Genomic DNA, 19,383 nt, shown 5'->3' with positions numbered 1-19,383 from the left:
TAATGTGAAAATGTTTTAATTTTAACAGAAACTGCCAATTAGTTTAGAAATGTCCTTAATTTCTGGAGTAAAACAGGTATTCCGGAAACAGTATGACATATTCTGATAGAAAACAAGATTTTATAGGGAAAGTGTCTTCATGAGGGGATGAAATCCAGTATTTTTGGGATGACATGCTATATCCAAGTATTAAAAATAATTCTTTTGTAAAAATAATAACATTTTTGCGAAGAGAAAGATCGATACTTATGAGAGAACTTCTTATTTCTGGGGTAAGTATCCATATTCGTGTGAAAATTTTCTAAATGTTGACAGAAATGGAAATTTCGGGTGGGAATGTCCTGGCTTAGTAGAGGAAAACAGGAATTCTGGAAACAATGGGTCATATGATGCTAGAAAGCATCATTTTGTAGAGAAAATGTCTTCTTTCAGGGATGAAGACCAGCATTTTGGGGAGAAAACGCTATATGCAGGCATTAAAAAGCATTATTTTGGAAAGAAAATTCCATTTATTGCAATGATAAGGAGTGATAACCTTCTTATTTCTGGGATAAGTTTTGTTATTCTGGTGAAAAATGGTCTAAATGTAGACAGAAATAGATATTTCGGGTGGAAATGCCCTACTTTTGTACAGGCAAACAGGCATGCTGGAATTAATGCGTCATATTCTCCCAGAAAGCATCGTTTTGTAGAGAAAGTTATCTTCTATTGTGGTTAAAAACCAGAATTTTGGGGAGAAAATGCTATTTTTAGGGATGAAAAGCATTATTTTGGAAAGAAAATTCCATTTATTGCAAGGATAAGGAGTGATACTTAGGAGAGAACTTCTTATTTCTGGGATAAGTATTGTTATTCTGGTGAAAAATTGACTAAATGTTGTCAGAAATTGATATTTCGGGTGGAAATCTCCTTGTTTTGTAGAGGAAAGCAGGTATTCTGGAAGCAATGCTTGATAACTGAGCTAGAAAGCTTCATTTTGTAGAGAAAATGTCATCTTTTGGGGATAAAAACCAGCACTTTGGGGAGGAAATGATGTTTTTAAGGTTGAGAAGCATTATTTTGGAAAGAAAATCCTACTTTTGCGAAGATAAAGAGTGATACTTAAGAAAGAACTTCTGATTTCTGGGGTCACTATTGATAGTCTTGTGAAAATTTTCCAAATTTTGACAGAGACTGATATTTAGGGTGGAAATGTCCTTAATTTGTAAAGGAAAAGAAGTATTCTGGCAACAGTGTGTCATATCATACTAAAAAGCAGCATTCTGTAGATAGAATGACCTCTTATAGGGATGAAAATGAGTATTTGGAGAAAAAAATGCTATATTTAGGGAGGAATGGCATCATTTTGGAAAGAAAGCTATATTGATTGCAAGGATAAGGAGAGATACTTCAGAGAGAACTTCTTATTTCTGACATAGGTATCGATAGTAGTGTGAAAATTCTCGAAATGTTGACAGAAATGGATATTTCGGGTGGAAATGTCCTTATTTTGTAGAGGAAAGCAGGAATTCTGGAAACAATGTGGCCTACTCCAATGGAAAGCATCATTTTCTAGAGAAAATGTCTTCTTTTGGGGATGAAATCCAGAATTTGGGGGTGAAAATGCTGTCTTGAGTGATGAAAAGCATTATTTTGGAAAGAGAATTGTATTCTTGAAAAGATAAAGAATGATTCTTAAGAGAGAACTTCTAATCTCCGCGATAAGTATTGGTATTAATGTGAAAATGTTTTAATTTTAACAGAAACTGCCAATTAGTTTAGAAATGTCCTTAATTTCTGGAGTAAAACAGGTATTCCGGAAACAGTATGACATATTCTGATAGAAAACAAGATTTTATAGGGAAAGTGTCTTCATGAGGGGATGAAATCCAGTATTTTTGGGATGACATGCTATATCCAAGTATTAAAAATAATTCTTTTGTAAAAATAATAACATTTTTGCAAAGAGAAAGATCGATACTTATGAGAGAACTTCTTATTTCTGGGGTAAGTATCCATATTCGCGTGAAAATTTTCTAAATGTTGACAGAAATGGATATTTCGGGTGGAAATGTCCTTATTTTGTAGAGGAAAGCAGGAATTCTGGAAACAATGTGGCCTACTCCGATGGAAAGCATTAGAGAAAATGTCTTCTTTCAGGGATGAAAACCAGCATTTTTGGGAATAAAATGCTATTGTTAGGGTGAAAAGCATTATTTTGGAAAGAAAACCATACTTTTGCCAAGATAAAGAGTGATACTTAAGACAGACCTTGTAATTTGTGGGGAAGTTTTGATATTTCTGTGAAACTATTCTAAATGTTGACAGAAATGGAAATTTCGGGTGGGAATGTCCTGGCTTAGTAGAGGAAAACAGGAATTCTGGAAACAATGGGTCATATGATGCTAGAAAGCATCATTTTGTAGAGAAAATGTCTTCTTTCAGGGATGAAGACCAGCATTTTGGGGAGAAAAAGCTATATGCAGGCATTAAAAAGCATTATTTTGGAAAGAAAATTCCATTTATTGCAATGATAAGGAGTGATAACCTTCTTATTTCTGGGATAAGTTTTGTTATTCTGGTGAAAAATGGTCTAAATGTAGACAGAAATAGATATTTCGGGTGGAAATGCCCTACTTTTGTACAGGCAAACAGGCATGGTGGAATTAATGCGTCATATTCTCCCAGAAAGCATCGTTTTGTAGAGAAAGTTATCTTCTATTGTGGTTAAAAACCAGAATTTTGGGGAGAAAATGCTATCTTTAGGGATGAAAAGCATTATTTTGGAAAGAAAATTCCATTTATTGCAAGGATAAGGGGTGATACTTAGGAGAGAACTTCTTATTTCTGGGATAAGTATTGTTATTCTGGTGAAAAATTGACTAAATGTTGTCAGAAATTGATATTTCGGGTGGAAATCTCCTTGTTTTGTAGAGGAAAGCAGGTATTCTGGAAGCAATGCTTGATAACTGAGCTAGAAAGCTTCATTTTGTAGAGAAAATGTCATCTTTTGGGGATAAAAACCAGCACTTTGGGGAGGAAATGATGTTTTTAAGGTTGAGAAGCATTATTTTGGAAAGAAAATCCTACTTTTGCGAAGATAAAGAGTGATACTTAAGAAAGAACTTCTGATTTCTGGGGTCACTATTGATAGTCTTGTGAAAATTTTCCAAATTTTGACAGAGACTGATATTTAGGGTGGAAATGTCCTTAATTTGTAAAGGAAAAGAAGTATTCTGGCAACAGTGTGTCATATCATACTAAAAAGCAGCATTCTGTAGATAGAATGACCTCTTATAGGGATGAAAATGAGTATTTGGAGAAAAAAATGCTATATTTAGGGAGGAATGGCATCATTTTGGAAAGAAAGCTATATTGATTGCAAGGATAAGGAGAGATACTTCAGAGAGAACTTCTTATTTCTGGCATAGGTATCGATAGTAGTGTGAAAATTTTCTAAATGTTGACAGAACTGGATAATTCGGGTGGAAATGTCCATATTTTGTAGAGGAAAGCAGGAATTCTGGAAACAATGTGGCCTACTCCGATGGAAATCATCATTTTCTAGAGAAAATGTCTTCTTTTGGGGATGAAATCCAGAATTTGGGGGTGAAAATGCTGTCTTGAGTGATGAAAAGCATTATTTTGGAAAGAGAATTGTATTCTTGAAAAGATAAAGAATGATTCTTAAGAGAGAACTTCTAATCTCCGCGATAAGTATTGGTATTAATGTGAAAATGTTTTAATTTTAACAGAAACTGCCAATTAGTTTAGAAATGTCCTTAATTTCTGGAGTAAAACAGGTATTCCGGAAACAGTATGACATATTCTGATAGAAAACAAGATTTTATAGGGAAAGTGTCTTCATGAGGGGATGAAATCCAGTATTTTTGGGATGACATGCTATATCCAAGTATTAAAAATAATTCTTTTGTAAAAATAATAACATTTTTGCAAAGAGAAAGATCGATACTTATGAGAGAACTTCTTATTTCTGGGGTAAGTATCCATATTCGCGTGAAAATTTTCTAAATGTTGACAGAAATGGATATTTCGGGTGGAAATGTCCTTATTTTGTAGAGGAAAGCAGGAATTCTGGAAACAATGTGGCCTACTCCGATGGAAAGCATTAGAGAAAATGTCTTCTTTCAGGGATGAAAACCAGCATTTTTGGGAATAAAATGCTATTGTTAGGGTGAAAAGCATTATTTTGGAAAGAAAACCATACTTTTGCCAAGATAAAGAGTGATACTTAAGACAGACCTTGTAATTTGTGGGGAAGTTTTGATATTTCTGTGAAACTATTCTAAATGTTGACAGAAATGGAAATTTCGGGTGGGAATGTCCTGGCTTAGTAGAGGAAAACAGGAATTCTGGAAACAATGGGTCATATGATGCTAGAAAGCATCATTTTGTAGAGAAAATGTCTTCTTTCAGGGATGAAGACCAGCATTTTGGGGAGAAAACGCTATATGCAGGCATTAAAAAGCATTATTTTGGAAAGAAAATTCCATTTATTGCAATGATAAGGAGTGATAACCTTCTTATTTCTGGGATAAGTTTTGTTATTCTGGTGAAAAATGGTCTAAATGTAGACAGAAATAGATATTTCGGGTGGAAATGCCCTACTTTTGTACAGGCAAACAGGCATGGTGGAATTAATGCGTCATATTCTCCCAGAAAGCATCGTTTTGTAGAGAAAGTTATCTTCTATTGTGGTTAAAAACCAGAATTTTGGGGAGAAAATGCTATCTTTAGGGATGAAAAGCATTATTTTGGAAAGAAAATTCCATTTATTGCAAGGATAAGGGGTGATACTTAGGAGAGAACTTCTTATTTCTGGGATAAGTATTGTTATTCTGGTGAAAAATTGACTAAATGTTGTCAGAAATTGATATTTCGGGTGGAAATCTCCTTGTTTTGTAGAGGAAAGCAGGTATTCTGGAAGCAATGCTTGATAACTGAGCTAGAAAGCTTCATTTTGTAGAGAAAATGTCATCTTTTGGGGATAAAAACCAGCACTTTGGGGAGGAAATGATGTTTTTAAGGTTGAGAAGCATTATTTTGGAAAGAAAATCCTACTTTTGCGAAGATAAAGAGTGATACTTAAGAAAGAACTTCTGATTTCTGGGGTCACTATTGATAGTCTTGTGAAAATTTTCCAAATTTTGACAGAGACTGATATTTAGGGTGGAAATGTCCTTAATTTGTAAAGGAAAAGAAGTATTCTGGCAACAGTGTGTCATATCATACTAAAAAGCAGCATTCTGTAGATAGAATGACCTCTTATAGGGATGAAAATGAGTATTTGGAGAAAAAAATGCTATATTTAGGGAGGAATGGCATCATTTTGGAAAGAAAGCTATATTGATTGCAAGGATAAGGAGAGATACTTCAGAGAGAACTTCTTATTTCTGGCATAGGTATCGATAGTAGTGTGAAAATTTTCTAAATGTTGACAGAACTGGATAATTCGGGTGGAAATGTCCATATTTTGTAGAGGAAAGCAGGAATTCTGGAAACAATGTGGCCTACTCCGATGGAAAGCATCATTTTCTAGAGAAAATGTCTTCTTTTGGGGATGAAATCCAGAATTTGGGGGTGAAAATGCTGTCTTGAGTGATGAAAAGCATTATTTTGGAAAGAGAATTGTATTCTTGAAAAGATAAAGAATGATTCTTAAGAGAGAACTTCTAATCTCCGCGATAAGTATTGGTATTAATGTGAAAATGTTTTAATTTTAACAGAAACTGCCAATTAGTTTAGAAATGTCCTTAATTTCTAGAGTAAAACAGGTATTCCGGAAACAGTATGACATATTCTGATAGAAAACAAGATTTTATAGGGAAAGTGTCTTCATGAGGGGATGAAATCCAGTATTTTTGGGATGACATGCTATATCCAAGTATTAAAAATAATTCTTTTGTAAAAATAATAACATTTTTGCAAAGAGAAAGATCGATACTTATGAGAGAACTTCTTATTTCTGGGGTAAGTATCCATATTCGCGTGAAAATTTTCTAAATGTTGACAGAAATGGATATTTCGGGTGGAAATGTCCTTATTTTGTAGAGGAAAGCAGGAATTCTGGAAACAATGTGGCCTACTCCGATGGAAAGCATTAGAGAAAATGTCTTCTTTCAGGGATGAAAACCAGCATTTTTGGGAATAAAATGCTATTGTTAGGGTGAAAAGCATTATTTTGGAAAGAAAATCATACTTTTGCCAAGATAAAGAGTGATACTTAAGACAGACCTTGTAATTTGTGGGGAAGTTTTGATATTTCTGTGAAACTATTCTAAATGTTGACAGAAATGGAAATTTCGGGTGGGAATGTCCTGGCTTAGTAGAGGAAAACAGGAATTCTGGAAACAATGGGTCATATGATGCTAGAAAGCATCATTTTGTAGAGAAAATGTCTTCTTTCAGGGATGAAGACCAGCATTTTGGGGAGAAAACGCTATATGCAGGCATTAAAAAGCATTATTTTGGAAAGAAAATTCCATTTATTGCAATGATAAGGAGTGATAACCTTCTTATTTCTGGGATAAGTTTTGTTATTCTGGTGAAAAATGGTCTAAATGTAGACAGAAATAGATATTTCGGGTGGAAATGCCCTACTTTTGTACAGGCAAACAGGCATGGTGGAATTAATGCGTCATATTCTCCCAGAAAGCATCGTTTTGTAGAGAAAGTTATCTTCTATTGTGGTTAAAAACCAGAATTTTGGGGAGAAAATGCTATCTTTAGGGATGAAAAGCATTATTTTGGAAAGAAAATTCCATTTATTGCAAGGATAAGGAGTGATACTTAGGAGAGAACTTCTTATTTCTGGGATAAGTATTGTTATTCTGGTGAAAAATTGACTAAATGTTGTCAGAAATTGATATTTCGGGTGGAAATCTCCTTGTTTTGTAGAGGAAAGCAGGTATTCTGGAAGCAATGCTTGATAACTGAGCTAGAAAGCTTCATTTTGTAGAGAAAATGTCATCTTTTGGGATAAAAACCAGCACTTTGGGGAGGAAATGATGTTTTTAAGGTTGAGAAGCATTATTTTGGAAAGAAAATCCTACTTTTGCGAAGATAAAGAGTGATACTTAAGAAAGAACTTCTGATTTCTGGGGTCACTATTGATAGTCTTGTGAAAATTTTCCAAATTTTGACAGAGACTGATATTTAGGGTGGAAATGTCCTTAATTTGTAAAGGAAAAGAAGTATTCTGGCAACAGTGTGTCATATCATACTAAAAAGCAGCATTCTGTAGATAGAATGACCTCTTATAGGGATGAAAATCAGTATTTGGAGAAAAAATGCTATATTTAGGGAGGAATGGCATCATTTTGGAAAGAAAGCTATATTGATTGCAAGGATAAGGAGAGATACTTCAGAGAGAACTTCTTATTTCTGGCATAGGTATCAATAGTAGTGTGAAAATTCTCAAAATGTTGACAGAAATGGATATTTTGGGAGGAAATGTCTTTATTTTGTAGAGGAAAGCAGGAATTCTGGAAACAATGTGGCCTACTCCGATGGAAAGCATCATTTTCTAGAGAAAATGTCTTCTTTTGGGGATGAAATCCAGAATTTGGGGGTGAAAATGCTGTCTTGAGTGATGAAAAGCATTATTTTGGAAAGAGAATAGTATTCTTGAAAAGATAAAGAATGATTCTTAAGAGAGAACTTCTAATCTCCGCGATAAGTATTGGTATTAATGTGAAAATGTTTTAATTTTAACAGAAACTGCCAATTAGTTTAGAAATGACCTTAATTTCTAGAGTAAAACAGGTATTCCGGAAACAGTATGACATATTCTGATAGAAAACAAGATTTTATAGGGAAAGTGTCTTCATGAGGGGATGAAATCCAGTATTTTTGGGATGACATGCTATATCCAAGTATTAAAAATAATTCTTTTGTAAAAATAATAACATTTTTGCAAAGAGAAAGATCGATACTTATGAGAGAACTTCTTATTTCTGGGGTAAGTATCCATATTCGCGTGAAAATTTTCTAAATGTTGACAGAAATGGATATTTCGGGTGGAAATGTCCTTATTTTGTAGAGGAAAGCAGGAATTCTGGAAACAATGTGGCCTACTCCGATGGAAAGCATTAGAGAAAATGTCTTCTTTCAGGGATGAAAACCAGCATTTTTGGGAATAAAATGCTATTGTTAGGGTGAAAAGCATTATTTTGGAAAGAAAACCATACTTTTGCCAAGATAAAGAGTGATACTTAAGACAGACCTTGTAATTTGTGGGGAAGTTTTGATATTTCTGTGAAACTATTCTAAATGTTGACAGAAATGGAAATTTCGGGTGGGAATGTCCTGGCTTAGTAGAGGAAAACAGGAATTCTGGAAACAATGGGTCATATGATGCTAGAAAGCATCATTTTGTAGAGAAAATGTCTTCTTTCAGGGATGAAGACCAGCATTTTGGGGAGAAAACGCTATATGCAGGCATTAAAAAGCATTATTTTGGAAAGAAAATTCCATTTATTGCAATGATAAGGAGTGATAACCTTCTTATTTCTGGGATAAGTTTTGTTATTCTGGTGAAAAATGGTCTAAATGTAGACAGAAATAGATATTTCGGGTGGAAATGCCCTACTTTTGTACAGGCAAACAGGCATGGTGGAATTAATGCGTCATATTCTCCCAGAAAGCATCGTTTTGTAGAGAAAGTTATCTTCTATTGTGGTTAAAAACCAGAATTTTGGGGAGAAAATGCTATCTTTAGGGATGAAAAGCATTATTTTGGAAAGAAAATTCCATTTATTGCAAGGATAAGGAGTGATACTTAGGAGAGAACTTCTTATTTCTGGGATAAGTATTGTTATTCTGGTGAAAAATTGACTAAATGTTGTCAGAAATTGATATTTCGGGTGGAAATCTCCTTGTTTTGTAGAGGAAAGCCGGTATTCTGGAAGCAATGCTTGATAACTGAGCTAGAAAGCTTCATTTTGTAGAGAAAATGTCATCTTTTGGGATAAAAACCAGCACTTTGGGGAGGAAATGATGTTTTTAAGGTTGAGAAGCATTATTTTGGAAAGAAAATCCTACTTTTGCGAAGATAAAGAGTGATACTTAAGAAAGAACTTCTGATTTCTGGGGTCACTATTGATAGTCTTGTGAAAATTTTCCAAATTTTGACAGAGACTGATATTTAGGGTGGAAATGTCCTTAATTTGTAAAGGAAAAGAAGTATTCTGGCAACAGTGTGTCATATCATACTAAAAAGCAGCATTCTGTAGATAGAATGACCTCTTATAGGGATGAAAATGAGTATTTGGAGAAAAAAATGCTATATTTAGGGAGGAATGGCATCATTTTGGAAAGAAAGCTATATTGATTGCAAGGATAAGGAGTGATACTTCAGAGAGAACTTCTTATTTCTGGCATAGGTATCGATAGTAGTGTGAAAATTCTCGAAATGTTGACAGAACTGGATAATTCGGGTGGAAATGTCCATATTTTGTAGAGGAAATGTTGTATTAGGCATCAGCGAGATCTCGTGCTGTAACGCGATAGGTCTTCCCATGCTCAGTAATGCATATGTATTAGATGAAATAGGAGCCCTATATAAGGGACTCACGAGGTTAATTAAATGCCATTTTACCACCCACCACATTGGTGTAAGCAGTGCGTAACTTGGCCACGGGGCCGTCGGAAGCACATTACAAAGGACGTGATTCCTTAAGGTTACATGATTAAGGTAACATTTGGTGCCCTCTCTGAGGCACGTCCTGGGGGTAGTGTGCGACGGCTAACTGCGTGGCGGACGCAAGTCCTACGGTTAGATCCCGTAGAAGCGCCTCGGTGGGCGGAAATTGAAGCAGCTGATGTTCTACCTGCGGTTCGGTCGTAAGAAAACGAGGACCGTGGAAGACTGCGGGACTACAGGTCTCGAGTATATACAGAGGGTGCAAGGACGTACGGTGTCGCGCACCAGAAAAAAAAATGGATTCCGTCATTAAGGTAGTATCACGAGTTTGTAAAACTCACTGCGTTAGAAATGTTCCTTCTAAGAAGGATATAGCTGCCGTCATCTCCTGTTTGGAGGTGGCGCAGATTTTACCCTCCCCTAGTAATCTGCTCGATTCGGAGCGGTGGGATTCTTTCACCGCTGCCATGCTCCATAGAGCAATGCACGAGTATAAAGCGGAGGAGTTAAAAACCTGGGGTTTGGTCCTGGGTGCTCTTAAAGCCGCTAAGGAGGAGAAACAAGTCCAGGCCATCGCGACTGGGGTTTTTGGTCTGGATACTGGGACGTCCGGGGTCCCGGGGGGTGCGGAGGAATCGCTTTCTGGCGGCGACTCTGCACCCAAAATGGCGCCGGCCACGCCGGCCGTTTTCACAATGGCCATGGCCGCGCCCGAAACAACTCCGGAAGAGAAGGCGGAAGTTGTGTCATCTGGGGAGGCGCCACCATATTATCCCCGCCTATACCCCTCTTTGCAAAGCTTTTACTCGCCTGAGGGGGATGGAATTTGTCCGAGGGAGGGAGAGTCGTGTGGGGAGGCGCGCCGTGGAGGCGTTGAGCCACCCCCAGACCCACCTCCGGAGGAGGGATCTCGTCCCGAGAAGGGTGAGAAAAAAGCGGAGGAAAGAAAATTGCCTATCCCCACCCCGTTTGTCTTATCTCCCGAGGAGGGGGAGGAGAGAGGGGTGGAGAGAAAGGAATTGCCTGCCCCCACCCTGCCGGTCCCGTTTCCCCAGAAGGGGGAGGAGAGAGGGACGGTAAGAAAGGAAATGCCTACCCCTGCCCTGTCGGTCCCGCCTCCCCAGAAGGGGGAGGAAAAAGAGGAGGAACGAAAGGTTCCGCCTACCCCCACCCAATTGGTCGCGTCTCCCCGGAGGAGGGAGGAGCGAGAGGATTCTCGCAAGCCCACCGATTGGTCGGATATCCGTGAATCAATGAGAGGGTTGGGGCTTAAGGAACGGGACTGGGCGGTGTTTCCGATAGTCGTCCAGAAGAAAGGACCAGTTTGGGTGCCTTTGGAAGCGAAAGCAGTGACTCGGTTTATAGAGGCAATTGAGAAAAAGGGCTTGAGGTCCCCGATGACTATGAGTACCTTTGAGGCTCTTATGGCCCCGGGTCCCCTACTGCCATATGATATTGAAAGCCTTATGAGAGTTGTCCTTGAACCAGTACAGTTTACTGTGTGGAAGGAGGAGTGGACGGTACAACTTAAGGCTGTTGTAGCACAGACTGCTTGTGATCCGAACCACCCAGCGAATGGGAAGGAGGGAGATCCGAAAACTAGTTTAATGAGGCTTTTAGGAACGGATGCAGATCTGGCTGGATCTGCAGAGAAGCAGCTTAGGCTCCTCCGTCCGGGAGAATTACTTGCCTCCACGGGGGCGGCTTCTACTGCTTTTAGAAACTTTGTAAGAAAAGCAGAACCTGTTTCCCCGTGGTCAGAGATAAAGCAGGGTCCCTCAGAAACATTCTCTGAATTTGCCAATCGATTGATACAGGCAGTAGAAGGATCAGAACTACCTAAGGAAGCATTATCTTCCGTTATAAAAGATTGTCTTAAGCAAAAGTCTCATCAGAATATTAGAGATATCATTCGGGCGGCTCCTGATGATCTGGAGACTCCGGGTGAAATTATTAAGTATGTGCTGGACAAACAACAAGCAACACCATTGCCCAGTGATGGCCTGACAAAGGCATGGCTTTCGGTTATGACCGCACAAAATAATCAATCTAAGAACCCCTGCTTTAAATGTGGCCAGATAGGTCATTACAAGAACCAGTGTACAGCTCCAGAGAGACGGTATAAGGTTAGAGAAAAATGCCAAGCCTGCGGGAAGCTGGGTCATGAAGCCCGATTCTGCCGAAGATTTACTCTCATGCCGCAGGGAAACGAAATTGGGAAGGCACCTTGGGCCCAGGGTCCTTCCCACGATCAAGAAGTTGGGCCAGTCACCCCGTCAAACTCAGGCAGGGGGAGAGACCAAATCTCTCGCCCACGGTGGCGTTAACTATGGATCTTAGCCAACGCCCCCTAATCGATATAATCTTGACTTATATGGGATATTTGCAATATGACAAGATCCCTCGCTCCATCCTTACCACTGCCTTGCTTGATTCAGGGGCAGATGTTACGGTGGTAGCAAAAAAGGACTGGCCACCAGATTGGCCTGTGCTTAACTCAGCGACAACCATCTCTGGGGTTGGGGGTACAATGTCAACTGGCGAGTCAGCGGAATTGGTAGAGATCACTGTTATCAATAGGGATGGCTCCTTGGACAAGCCTGTCATTATGGAGCTTCTGATTGGGTCTGTTCCAGGCACAATTTTGGGCCGGGACTTCCTTGATGCCTTGGGGGTCCGTGTTATTTGGGAAAATTGACACTGTTGGCTCCCAATCATTCTGCGGTGATTAATGTTATGAAAAGCATGGTTCGAGTGCAACGCCAGAAACGATCAATAAAAAATCTGGATCGGGATTGTGGGGATGAGGTTCAGTTGTGGGGTCCCACAGCCAGAATCTTTGCGTCAATCTTAGCCCCAGGAGTAGCTGCAGCCCAGGCGCTGAGAGAAATTGAGAGATTGGCTTGTTGGTCTGCGAAAGAAGCTAATGTCACCACAATGGTCTTGTCGGAACTCCTGATGGACATTAATAACATCAGACATGCTGTTCTCCAGAACAGAGCTGCGATAGACTTTCTGCTACTGGCCCAAGGGCACGGATGCAAGGACTTTGAAGGGATGTGCTGCTTCAATCTGAGCGACCACAGTGATTCAATTCATAAGAAGTTGGAGTGGATGCAAGAGCATACCAAGAAAATTGCAATTGATGATGCATTCGGCAGCTGGCTGGATGGACTATTTGGTAATATTGGCCCATGGCTTAAACAGTTTCTTAAAGTATTAATTATAGGGATTTTAGTTTTCTTAGCTTTAATGATTTGCCTACCTTGTGTGTTTCAATGTATCCAGGGTTGTTTACAGCGTATGATAGAAAGAATATTTAATGACAAAATGGAGTGCCAACGGATATATGATAAGCTTTAAGAAGAAGAAGGAACTGTATAAACCCAAGATGCCTTGGATATAATAATTAGAAAACCACTAATATTATTAGACATTGCACTACCTACCTCTGCATGAATTGTAGCTTGTCTACCTCACTTTTTAGATAACTTATATATTTTAGATTTATATGGAGACTAACATTTTTATATATTAGGTTTAGGACTAGCGTTCGCGTTGTAACGGGACATGACTTTATTGAGCATGGGGAGGGGGAAATGTTGTATTAGGCATCAGCGAGATCTCGTGCTGTAACGCGATAGGTCTTCCCATGCTCAGTAATGCATATGTATTAGATGAAATAGGAGCCCTATATAAGGGACTCACGAGGTTAATTAAATGCCATTTTACCACCCACCACATTGGTGTAAGCAGTGCGTAACTTGGCCACGGGGCCGTCGGAAGCACATTACAAAGGACGTGATTCCTTAAGGTTACATGATTAAGGTAACAAGGAAAGCAGGAATTCTGGAAACAATGTGGCCTACTCCGATGGAAAGCATCATTTTCTAGAGAAAATGTCTTCTTTTGGGGATGAAATCCAGAATTTGGGGGTGAAAATGCTGTCTTGAGTGATGAAAAGCATTATTTTGGAAAGAGAATAGTATTCTTGAAAAGATAAAGAATGATTCTTAAGAGAGAACTTCTAATCTCCGCGATAAGTATTGGTATTAATGTGAAAATGTTTTAATTTTAACAGAAACTGCCAATTAGTTTAGAAATGACCTTAATTTCTAGAGTAAAACAGGTATTCCGGAAACAGTATGACATATTCTGATAGAAAACAAGATTTTATAGGGAAAGTGTCTTCATGAGGGGATGAAATCCAGTATTTTTGGGATGACATGCTATATCCAAGTATTAAAAATAATTCTTTTGTAAAAATAATAACATTTTTGCAAAGAGAAAGATCGATACTTATGAGAGAACTTCTTATTTCTGGGGTAAGTATCCATATTCGCGTGAAAATTTTCTAAATGTTGACAGAAATGGATATTTCGGGTGGAAATGTCCTTATTTTGTAGAGGAAAGCAGGAATTCTGGAAACAATGTGGCCTACTCCGATGGAAAGCATTAGAGAAAATGTCTTCTTTCAGGGATGAAAACCAGCATTTTTGGGAATAAAATGCTATTGTTAGGGTGAAAAGCATTATTTTGGAAAGAAAACCATACTTTTGCCAAGATAAAGAGTGATACTTAAGACAGACCTTGTAATTTGTGGGGAAGTTTTGATATTTCTGTGAAACTATTCTAAATGTTGACAGAAATGGAAATTTCGGGTGGGAATGTCCTGGCTTAGTAGAGGAAAACAGGAATTCTGGAAACAATGGGTCATATGATGCTAGAAAGCATCATTTTGTAGAGAAAATGTCTTCTTTCAGGGATGAAGACCAGCATTTTGGGGAGAAAACGCTATATGCAGGCATTAAAAAGCATTATTTTGGAAAGAAAATTCCATTTATTGCAATGATAAGGAGTGATAACCTTCTTATTTCTGGGATAAGTTTTGTTATTCTGGTGAAAAATGGTCTAAATGTAGACAGAAATAGATATTTCGGGTGGAAATGCCCTACTTTTGTACAGGCAAACAGGCATGGTGGAATTAATGCGTCATATTCTCCCAGAAAGCATCGTTTTGTAGAGAAAGTTATCTTCTATTGTGGTTAAAAACCAGAATTTTGGGGAGAAAATGCTATCTTTAGGGATGAAAAGCATTATTTTGGAAAGAAAATTCCATTTATTGCAAGGATAAGGAGTGATACTTAGGAGAGAACTTCTTATTTCTGGGATAAGTATTGTTATTCTGGTGAAAAATTGACTAAATGTTGTCAGAAATTGATATTTCGGGTGGAAATCTCCTTGTTTTGTAGAGGAAAGCCGGTATTCTGGAAGCAATGCTTGATAACTGAGCTAGAAAGCTTCATTTTGTAGAGAAAATGTCATCTTTTGGGATAAAAACCAGCACTTTAGGGAGGAAATGATGTTTTTAAGGTTGAGAAGCATTATTTTGGAAAGAAAATCCTACTTTTGCGAAGATAAAGAGTGATACTTAAGAAAGAACTTCTGATTTCTGGGGTCACTATTGATAGTCTTGTGAAAATTTTCCAAATTTTGACAGAGACTGATATTTAGGGTGGAAATGTCCTTAATTTGTAAAGGAAAAGAAGTATTCTGGCAACAGTGTGTCATATCATACTAAAAAGCAGCATTCTGTAGATAGAATGACCTCTTATAGGGATGAAAATGAGTATTTGGAGAAAAAATGCTATATTTAGGGAGGAATGGCATCATTTTGGAAAGAAAGCTATATTGATTGCAAGGATAAGGAGTGATACTTCAGAGAGAACTTCTTATTTCTGGCATAGGTATCGATAGTAGTGTGAAAATTCTCGAAATGTTGACAGAACTGGATAATTCGGGTGGAAATGTCCATATTTTGTAGAGGAAATGTTGTATTAGGCATCAGCGAGATCTCGTGCTGTAACGCGATAGGTCTTCCCATGCTCAGTAATGCATATGTATTAGATGAAATAGGAGCCCTATATAAGGGACTCACGAGGTTAATTAAATGCCATTTTACCACCCACCACATTGGTGTAAGCAGTGCGTAACTTGGCCACGGGGCCGTCGGAAGCACATTACAAAGGACGTGATTCCTTAAGGTTACATGATTAAGGTAACATTTGGTGCCCTCTCTGAGGCACGTCCTGGGGGTAGTGTGCGACGGCTAACTGCGTGGCGGACGCAAGTCCTACGGTTAGATCCCGTAGAAGCGCCTCGGTGGGCGGAAATTGAAGCAGCTGATGTTCTACCTGCGGTTCGGTCGTAAGAAAACGAGGACCGTGGAAGACTGCGGGACTACAGGTCTCGAGTATATACAAAGGGTGCAAGGACGTACGGTGTCGCGCACCAGAAAAAACAATGGATTCCGTCATTAAGGTAGTATCACGAGTTTGTAAAACTCACTGCGTTAGAAATGTTCCTTCTAAGAAGGATATAGCTGCCGTCATCTCCTGTTTGGAGGTGGCGCAGATTTTACCCTCCCCTAGTAATCTGCTCGATTCGGAGCGGTGGGATTCTTTCACCGCTGCCATGCTCCATAGAGCAATGCACGAGTATAAAGCGGAGGAGTTAAAAACCTGGGGTTTGGTCCTGGGTGCTCTTAAAGCCGCTAAGGAGGAGAAACAAGTCCAGGCCATCGCGACTGGGGTTTTTGGTCTGGATACTGGGACGTCCGGGGTCCCGGGGGGTGCGGAGGAATCGCTTTCTGGCGGCGACTCTGCACCCAAAATGGCGCCGGCCACGCCGGCCGTTTTCACAATGGCCATGGCCGCGCCCGAAACAACTCCGGAAGAGAAGGCGGAAGTTGTGTCATCTGGGGAGGCGCCACCATATTATCCCCGCCTATACCCCTCTTTGCAAAGCTTTTACTCGCCTGAGGGGGATGGAATTTGTCCGAGGGAGGGAGAGTCGTGTGGGGAGGCGCGCCGTGGAGGCGTTGAGCCACCCCCAGACCCACCTCCGGAGGAGGGATCTCGTCCCGAGAAGGGTGAGAAAAAAGCGGAGGAAAGAAAATTGCCTATCCCCACCCCGTTTGTCTTATCTCCCGAGGAGGGGGAGGAGAGAGGGGTGGAGAGAAAGGAATTGCCTGCCCCCACCCTGCCGGTCCCGTTTCCCCAGAAGGGGGAGGAGAGAGGGACGGTAAGAAAGGAAATGCCTACCCCTGCCCTGTCGGTCCCGCCTCCCCAGAAGGGGGAGGAAAAAGAGGAGGAACGAAAGGTTCCGCCTACCCCCACCCAATTGGTCGCGTCTCCCCGGAGGAGGGAGGAGCGAGAGGATTCTCGCAAGCCCACCGATTGGTCGGATATCCGTGAATCAATGAGAGGGTTGGGGCTTAAGGAACGGGACTGGGCGGTGTTTCCGATAGTCGTCCAGAAGAAAGGACCAGTTTGGGTGCCTTTGGAAGCGAAAGCAGTGACTCGGTTTATAGAGGCAATTGAGAAAAAGGGCTTGAGGTCCCCGATGACTATGAGTACCTTTGAGGCTCTTATGGCCCCGGGTCCCCTACTGCCATATGATATTGAAAGCCTTATGAGAGTTGTCCTTGAACCAGTACAGTTTACTGTGTGGAAGGAGGAGTGGACGGTACAACTTAAGGCTGTTGTAGCACAGACTGCTTGTGATCCGAACCACCCAGCGAATGGGAAGGAGGGAGATCCGAAAACTAGTTTAATGAGGCTTTTAGGAACGGATGCAGATCTGGCTGGATCTGCAGAGAAGCAGCTTAGGCTCCTCCGTCCGGGAGAATTACTTGCCTCCACGGGGGCGGCTTCTACTGCTTTTAGAAACTTTGTAAGAAAAGCAGAACCTGTTTCCCCGTGGTCAGAGATAAAGCAGGGTCCCTCAGAAACATTCTCTGAATTTGCCAATCGATTGATACAGGCAGTAGAAGGATCAGAACTACCTAAGGAAGCATTATCTTCCGTTATAAAAGATTGTCTTAAGCAAAAGTCTCATCAGAATATTAGAGATATCATTCGGGCGGCTCCTGATGATCTGGAGACTCCGGGTGAAATTATTAAGTATGTGCTGGACAAACAACAAGCAACACCATTGCCCAGTGATGGCCTGACAAAGGCATGGCTTTCGGTTATGACCGCACAAAATAATCAATCTAAGAACCCCTGCTTTAAATGTGGCCAGATAGGTCATTACAAGAACCAGTGTACAGCTCCAGAGAGACGGTATAAGGTTAGAGAAAAATGCCAAGCCTGCGGGAAGCTGGGTCATGAAGCCCGATTCTGCCGAAGATTTACTCTCATGCCGCAGGGAAACGAAATTGGGAAGGCACCTTGGGCCCAGGGTCCTTCCCACGATCAAGAAGTTGGGCCAGTCACCCCGTCGAACTCAGGCAGGGGGAGAGACCAAATCTCTCGCCCACGGTGGCGTTAACTATGGATCTTAGCCAACGCCCCCTAATCGATATAATCTTGACTTATATGGGATATTTGCAATATGACAAGATCCCTCGCTCCATCCTTACCACTGCCTTGCTTGATTCAGGGGCAGATGTTACGGTGGTAGCAAAAAAGGACTGGCCACCAGATTGGCCTGTGCTTAACTCAGCGACAACCATCTCTGGGGTTGGGGGTACAATGTCAACTGGCGAGTCAGCGGAATTGGTAGAGATCACTGTTATCAATAGGGATGGCTCCTTGGACAAGCCTGTCATTATGGAGCTTCTGATTGGGTCTGTTCCAGGCACAATTTTGGGCCGGGACTTCCTTGATGCCTTGGGGGTCCGTGTTATTTGGGAAAATTGACACTGTTGGCTCCCAATCATTCTGCGGTGATTAATGTTATGAAAAGCATGGTTCGAGTGCAACGCCAGAAACGATCAATAAAAAATCTGGATCGGGATTGTGGGGATGAGGTTCAGTTGTGGGGTCCCACAGCCAGAATCTTTGCGTCAATCTTAGCCCCAGGAGTAGCTGCAGCCCAGGCGCTGAGAGAAATTGAGAGATTGGCTTGTTGGTCTGCGAAAGAAGCTAATGTCACCACAATGGTCTTGTCGGAACTCCTGATGGACATTAATAACATCAGACATGCTGTTCTCCAGAACAGAGCTGCGATAGACTTTCTGCTACTGGCCCAAGGGCACGGATGCAAGGACTTTGAAGGGATGTGCTGCTTCAATCTGAGCGACCACAGTGATTCAATTCATAAGAAGTTGGAGTGGATGCAAGAGCATACCAAGAAAATTGCAATTGATGATGCATTCGGCAGCTGGCTGGATGGACTATTTGGTAATATTGGCCCATGGCTTAAACAGTTTCTTAAAGTATTAATTATAGGGATTTTAGTTTTCTTAGCTTTAATGATTTGCCTACCTTGTGTGTTTCAATGTATCCAGGGTTGTTTACAGCGTATGATAGAAAGAATATTTAATGACAAAATGGAGTGCCAACGGATATATGATAAGCTTTAAGAAGAAGAAGGAACTGTATAAACCCAAGATGCCTTGGATATAATAATTAGAAAACCACTAATATTATTAGACATTGCACTACCTACCTCTGCATGAATTGTAGCTTGTCTACCTCACTTTTTAGATAACTTATATATTTTAGATTTATATGGAGACTAACATTTTTATATATTAGGTTTAGGACTAGCGTTCGCGTTGTAACGGGACATGACTTTATTGAGCATGGGGAGGGGGAAATGTTGTATTAGGCATCAGCGAGATCTCGTGCTGTAACGCGATAGGTCTTCCCATGCTCAGTAATGCATATGTATTAGATGAAATAGGAGCCCTATATAAGGGACTCACGAGGTTAATTAAATGCCATTTTACC

The 19,383-nt window shown here is 40.3% G+C and overlaps 2 protein-coding genes across 2 annotated transcripts; both read left to right on the top strand.

Annotated features, from left to right (window-relative positions):
- Positions 1–10,125: 10,125 nt before the first annotated feature.
- On the top strand, positions 10,126–13,427 carry LOC140265078 (uncharacterized). The gene is made up of 2 exons (XM_072360957.1): positions 10,126–11,929; positions 12,336–13,427. Exons 1-2 carry the CDS (start codon positions 10,126–10,128, stop codon positions 13,004–13,006), a joined length of 2,475 nt encoding a protein of 824 aa, XP_072217058.1. The 3' UTR covers positions 13,007–13,427.
- Positions 13,428–15,812: 2,385 nt separating this feature from the next.
- On the top strand, positions 15,813–19,383 carry LOC140265077 (uncharacterized). The gene is made up of 2 exons (XM_072360956.1): positions 15,813–17,974; positions 18,345–19,383. The coding sequence occupies exons 1-2, from the start codon at positions 15,947–15,949 to the stop codon at positions 19,011–19,013; spliced, it is 2,697 nt and encodes an 898-aa protein (XP_072217057.1). The 5' UTR covers positions 15,813–15,946; the 3' UTR covers positions 19,014–19,383.

This window comes from Excalfactoria chinensis, unplaced genomic scaffold, assembly GCF_039878825.1.
Source record: "Excalfactoria chinensis isolate bCotChi1 unplaced genomic scaffold, bCotChi1.hap2 Scaffold_68, whole genome shotgun sequence".
NCBI lineage: Eukaryota > Metazoa > Chordata > Aves > Galliformes > Phasianidae > Excalfactoria > Excalfactoria chinensis.
This window is presented reverse-complemented; position numbering and strand designations above follow the sequence as displayed.